General features: G+C 37.2%; 1 protein-coding gene across 1 annotated transcript; it reads right to left on the bottom strand.

The window, feature by feature from the left end:
• Nucleotides 1-314: 314 nt before the first annotated feature.
• Nucleotides 315-1,949, bottom strand: LOC5572424. Its single transcript, XM_001660320.2, has 4 exons — nucleotides 1,705-1,949; nucleotides 855-1,059; nucleotides 631-771; nucleotides 315-565 (listed from the first exon to the last, which is right to left on the bottom strand). Exons 1-4 carry the CDS (start codon nucleotides 1,888-1,890, stop codon nucleotides 411-413), a joined length of 687 nt encoding a protein of 228 aa, XP_001660370.1. The 5' UTR covers nucleotides 1,891-1,949; the 3' UTR covers nucleotides 315-410.
• Nucleotides 1,950-6,203: the final 4,254 nt, after the last annotated feature.

The following is a 6,203-nucleotide window of genomic DNA, read 5'->3' as shown; positions in this document are numbered from 1 at the left end:
CATCAGCTAGTGACCAATCGATTAAGTTTTCAGCTTAAACGGATATTTGGTTCTCCAGATTTGTGCTCTTGAAAATTTGAAGTTTGGCTTCGATTTATCTTTACCTTAAACCATCACATAGAAAGCTAAAATGTTCACAAAACATTATTTTTTGGTTAGGATAGTAAAGAAGATGGGAAATTGGATTTTAAAACTTTTTTAAATTTTGAACCGCCCTATTGGGGCACGTTTCTGAATAACATCTAGATTTCCGAGAAACAAAACAAAATTTTGCATGGAAAATTCGGAATTCGTGTGATTTTTTTTGTTATCTCTTGGAAAGTAATGCAACATGCTTTATTATTATTGTATATAGATCCTATTACATTTATTATAAATAAGTCGAATAAATTACATTAAGTTTTCTCATCCTATCGACACATTCCTCTGAATTGAGCAAACATTGTCTTTCCAGCACCAATTACGGTAAATGCGGACACAACCGAAGTGAACAATATCAGCATGTTCACATTTTCCTTCGAAAGCATGCGCCGTGGACTGTATTCTAGCGCCAGAGATGTCATACCTAGAAACGTTGAGGAAGAAATTCAGTGTTGTCGATGTCACTGTAGTATCAATCTTCATACATACCAATGACAAACGCCACTATCCCACAAATATAATGGCTCAACTTGATATAGATGGGTTTAATGATGTGCCTGATTTTCATCGCGTACATTGCCGCCCATCCATTCAGTATCGACAAGACGATAAAAATGATCGAAACCAAGCCTGCAATTGAATCGTAATTAGTCACGTCGAGATAAGCCTAGCCGTTGTAATCTGTGCAACGCTTCACTGAAACCGCCACTCACCGGTTATCGCGTGGGGGGATTTAAAATGTGTCCGCTTCCTTTCCTCTTTGTCGTAAATTTCCAAACCAGTTCCAACGAAGATCGCACAGCATCCAATCGCCTGTAGGATCCAATGGAGACGGCGCTTCATTTCCGGTGTGTTCTCCATGGTCCATGAGTTCGCCGAATACAATGTTAAGAAGGACTCCGCCATGAAGAAGTGGTACTGTCGTTTTTTTTTTCAATTATAATCAATTAATTGGGTGGTTTCTTAACTCCTGGATAATACAGGGTGTCCGCAAATTATCCGTACAAACTTTGAAGGCATGGTTCTATGCAATCAAGTGGAATAAATTCAGTATTATTGCATAGTTTAATACATTGACCTTTTATATTCTTGAGCAGCATATTCTTGACACATTTCCGATTTCAAATATTTGTAAAACCAAGCCAAATGAGTTGAGTGGTCTTAGAAAGAGCAATTTTTCGAGCTTTATGGCGGGAGAGAAATATCCATAGAATTCACTGGATTTGAACCATATAATTTTATTTTTCCAGCCTAACATGAAGCCAATGACCTGTAGGTTACTTCAAATAATAATAGGACATTTGGATTCATCTATTTTTATTCGTAGGGAAAAACTATCGCAAATATGACTAGCGGCCCTCAGGAAAAACGTCTCCGAAATGTTTAAATTTGCCTATCTCAACAAGAAGCAATTATTTCGAAATTATTCTGAATTATAATTTGTTTTAACATAAAGATGTATTGAAAAAGGTACACGGACATTGATTTTTCTATTGTTTTTGAAAAGAGATCATCTTTCGCATATTTTGCTGTTCGGATAATTTACGGACACCCTGTACTTACGCCAACTGCCGGTAGAAATATATGCCACGAGAAAAGATTTTTGAAGCCATTCATGTAAGACACGTACGACAAATAGATTGTTACATATGCGATTAACATATGATTGATGGTATTGAACAAAATCTCCGTGTATCGCACGATCGATTCGGTAGAATTTCGTTTTTTATTCGCGTCATCTGGAGCCATTTTGAACGTGACTATTGTGGAAGCTAACCACTGAATACTGAGGAAGAATGTTTCCAAACCTCAATTTATATAAAGAAATGTAGTTTTGAAGATTTTACTCTTTTGATACAGTGGCTCGAAGAAGGTACGTGCTTCAGATTTGGTAAACGCTTATCATATCATATTCAGACAATCGATGGGCAACAGTAATGCATCGAATTGTGCGTGTTCGTGTTATAAAGATTAGAGTGTTAAGCTAATAGGTCTCAGTATATGTCATTGCCACGAATCATTGAGGTGAATATGAATCGAAACCACACCTCAAACCTTGAAAAGCACAAATCTGGAGAACAAGAAAGTTGTTCAATCTAAAAACCTAATTGATTGGTCTCACGTTATTGTTGACCCACAGAACAGAGCCTGCTTCTCAGCTTAGTGTTCTTATGAGGACTTCCACAGTTATTAACTGAGAGCCAATGACCATTTTTGCATGTGTATATCGTGTGGCAGGTACGAAGATACTCTATGCCCTGGGAAGTCGAGAAAATTTCCAACCCGAAAAGATCCTCGACCGGTGGGATTCGAACCCACGACCCTCAGCTTGGTCATGCTGAATAGCTGCGCGTTTTCCGTTACGGCTATCTGTGCCCCCCTTTGTACATTTAAAATTAGCAATTACGATATTAGTGACGTGCAGCTGAAATGACGTGATGTTTCAATTTATTTGTGTGTATGGATTTTCATATTGTTATTATGGCTAACATTCATCAGGCATAACAGACACTTCTCATTTTGGACGATAACCATACTTTTTCCGTTTAGAAGAGCTACTGTGACCATTATTTTGATCTTATTTTTGACATTGCCAGTATCTTTAAACAGTAAAACAATAATTGGAAAATCAAATCATTTTAGCTCCTTATCAGTCCCGCCGCAAATATGTTGTATAGTTACATCTCTTAAACATATAAAACCAGACGTCACCTGCTGAAAATCGGGGCCTAGCAATCGATAGAACCGGTTTGAGAAGTTAACAAAAAACATGTGAAACATTGACCGGGTTTTGAACTCTGGTTTAGCGAGTGAAAGACGCATCCGATACTTCAACGTCATCCCACCACACTGAGGTAGAAACTTTTAATTCGCTCGATATGAGTTTCTTGACAATTTCGTCGATCGAATCAGATTACGTTGTGAGCAGAATATTGTTGTCAAATGGATGTGATCGAATTCACAAATGTCAGGTTCCTGATACTTAGCTAAAAATTACGTCGGCCGTTAATAATTTATTTTCTACTGTGTATATGGTCGGCGTTAAGTCAGAGTGGACCATGTGACATTTTCAATATTTTGAGAAAAATGGGCTTAAAGTCTAACACTTTGTAATTTTTTTAACTCGTTAAAATTTCAGTTCAATATTTTTACACACCTTTGTGTTACTTTAAAACAATATAATGTGAAGTAATAATCTTGAAAAATCATAATCTAAACCTCTAATTAAATGATTTGTTGATGGACTATGTACACTTGGTCCATTCTGACTGAACTAAAGACCACTGTTCAGTGATTTGGTTCACTCTGACTGAACAATTTCTAAGAAAATAACAATCATTTAATGCTTGCATGGTCAAACTGGGTGAATATCTCTTAAATTAATAGTTTATCAATCCTTAGGCATCAGTATCGGGAATTCTTTAATAATCCATATCTTCCAAAACACCCAACAAATTAATGGAGAGTGCTCCGATTGACGAAAACCTTCTTCTGACTGGAAAGGGAAGGATGGTTTTATGCGTTACACTTACAATGCGTGTAAATTACTGCCGCCGTTAGCGCACGGTTATGAGGCCCACAATAGAACACATTTTCCTATGGGAAGCGTGCGGGTGGTCATTGGTTTTTCAGTTCTGTCGCCTAAACGGTAAAAGATACCACTTTGGCGTCTATGGACGAAATTTTAAGTATGGATTGATGAAACAAAAAATATTCTTTTGAAAATTTTTCATGATACAGACGATAGTTTTTCCGCTATTTTCCGACAATTTTCTCCATGGTGAAAAATTTTCTGGGAAATGTTTTTTTTTTACATTTTTAATTGGTTGCTGAGGAAATTTCCTTTCGATTTCATCAAAATTCTTTTGTTCTACGATGCATAGTTCAGGAGATATGAATTTTTAAAGATTGAGGTATATAGGGAAATCGTGAAAATTCATCTAGAGTTTCCCTGGAAAATAGGCCACTATAATTTTTTTGAATTTCACTTTTGGGCATGCATCTAGAGGTAGAGCTCCCTCTTGTGAAAATTTCATCTAAATCGGAGAACCTCCTGCCCAAACCTGTCCGATAATTTAGAAAAATGCACTACCAAAAGCTTTTATCGGACTCTGAAATCGACTCAAGAAAACGCTATAGGTAATCAATCAGTTTATTGCTTTTTGACACTTGGTCCGCCCTGTCTGGACAAAAAGTGGTGCAGTTTCTGACCACCCATCCAAATGTGGTAATTGGTCAAAAATCAAAATAAAATGCATCGAATTAAGCAATATTGATGAATTTCTTTTAATGGATGAGAAGATGAATCATTCGATGTAAAAAAATCTGACAAGTCACTTGAAATGTCTTTCATTTCCTCACATTCATCAGCGCGCTGATCATTTTCGCTGTTATGGTAATAAGCACTTGGTCCACTCTGACTGCATACTTTTATGGATTTTTATTGATCATCCAAAGTAAATTTAATTCTTCAAATCTGATCAAAGTTTTTGTAAGTTATAAAAATCAAATTTTTCAAACATCCTTTAAAAATACAAAAAAGTTTCAAAGGTCATAAAAAACTTTCATTATATGAATTGACGCTTATATTGAGCTGTTCGGTAATTCAATCCGCATGGTTATTAAATTAATTAATCATTTTTCATTATATGAGTGTTTTGATCCAAGGTTTAAGCCCAAAATAAAATCATTTTGATTTCTGAGCTACGAAAAAAATATAAAATTCCAAAGTGTTCTCTGTCTAAAGGCGGGGTTGGGTACAAGAGGGTTAACCCATTACGCGTGGTAAAGATGGAAATTATGGAAAATATCCACAAGCTCAGGTGAGCCCACGATTCTTGTATGCTATATAAGTGCTATACCAACTAAGCTACCAAGCCAATAACTCAGAAGGTTACAAGTTTCAAATTCAAATCCCAACAGCTCACGCAGATCTCTTTCATAACTCATATCGACCCATCTCATGTATACACACGCGCACAGTTTTCGCTGGTATTCGGCAGCGCTTCTCTCAAACATCCACAACATGAGCGATTAAACGAATGTCTGAAAGAAGAATGTCAATTGAATGCCTCTGACCACGATGTATGTGTGTCACATTTGACATAACAAACAAAATCAAACTATTCATGACTAACATGCGCATGTTGTTTATGATCCAATATGTCATTGTGTCAGACGACATTCAATTGATATTTTTTTTTGTGTTTCTCGATGTGTGCGAGAGGTGACGGTAACGAATGAATGCAGAAAATAAAATGACTGCTGACCATGGCAATGAAACGAACGTCGCGAGTTTAATTTTTATAGACGGGGATTTCTTTTTAAAAAAGAACTAGTTGTCTACTCTCGAGCCGAAATCGAACTACCTGGTTTATTCAATATCGAAATTAATTATACATCTAATGCTTGCACTTCCCGTCGTTGCCGTACGCCGAAACTGCCAAGTCGCTCGTCAGCGTTCTGCACTGCCCTCGTTCTGGCGGCCCGTTGCTAACTCGTTGCAATGAGGGCGTCAGCTTTTCCTACCACCACCCGGGTAGCTTCGTTGCTAACTCGCGCAGTGTCGAATGTTTACATCGCATTCACATCGCTTCCACAATAACTGTAACTGTAAGTTTCAACACCATTTGTACCGTAGAACGGGTATGCAACATTTCCCCGAATACCAGTTCCTCGAATGTCAGTTCGTCGAATAACCCGTTCCAAATATTCCTTTTCCGGGAAAGGTTTTTGACACTGATAATAGTCATAACTATATACATTTCAGGTTGGTGAATAAGCTGGTCATATGATAAGTACCTTTCTTTATTTGATTGGCGGTTTTTTTTAGAGTTTCACCGTTTTCGGTAGACAATATGTGTTTGGTTGAGAATGATTCTTGCACATTAACTGCTTCACTTTTCGAGGAACGGGTTATTCGGGATAATAACATTTGGGGAATGGGATCATTCGGGGAAAAGTAGCACAAACCCGTAGAACAGGGGCCAACGGGGTAACATTGATCGGCATGACTCTCTTTGTAAAAGGTGCGAAAAAACATTTTTCGGTAAAACACTTTC

The sequence above is a fragment of the Aedes aegypti genome, chromosome 2 (genome assembly GCF_002204515.2).
Source record: "Aedes aegypti strain LVP_AGWG chromosome 2, AaegL5.0 Primary Assembly, whole genome shotgun sequence".
NCBI classification, from domain to species: domain Eukaryota; kingdom Metazoa; phylum Arthropoda; class Insecta; order Diptera; family Culicidae; genus Aedes; species Aedes aegypti.
The sequence above is the reverse complement of the archived record's forward strand: the minus strand, read 5'-3'. Positions and strand labels throughout refer to the sequence as shown.

What these genes read in the sequence shown, in the direction of transcription:
- LOC5572424 (XM_001660320.2), bottom strand. Translation starts at nt 1,890, where the DNA reads ATGGCTCCAGATGACGCGAATAAAAAACGAAATTCTACCGAATCGATC. An exon ending in ATCCCCCCACGCGATAACCG is followed by an intron (nt 772 to 854) that starts GTGAGTGGCGGT and finishes ATTCAATTGCAG; the next exon opens with GCTTGGTTTCGATCATTTTT. An exon ending in GATAGTGGCGTTTGTCATTG is followed by an intron (nt 566 to 630) that starts GTATGTATGAAG and finishes CAACGTTTCTAG; the next exon opens with GTATGACATCTCTGGCGCTA.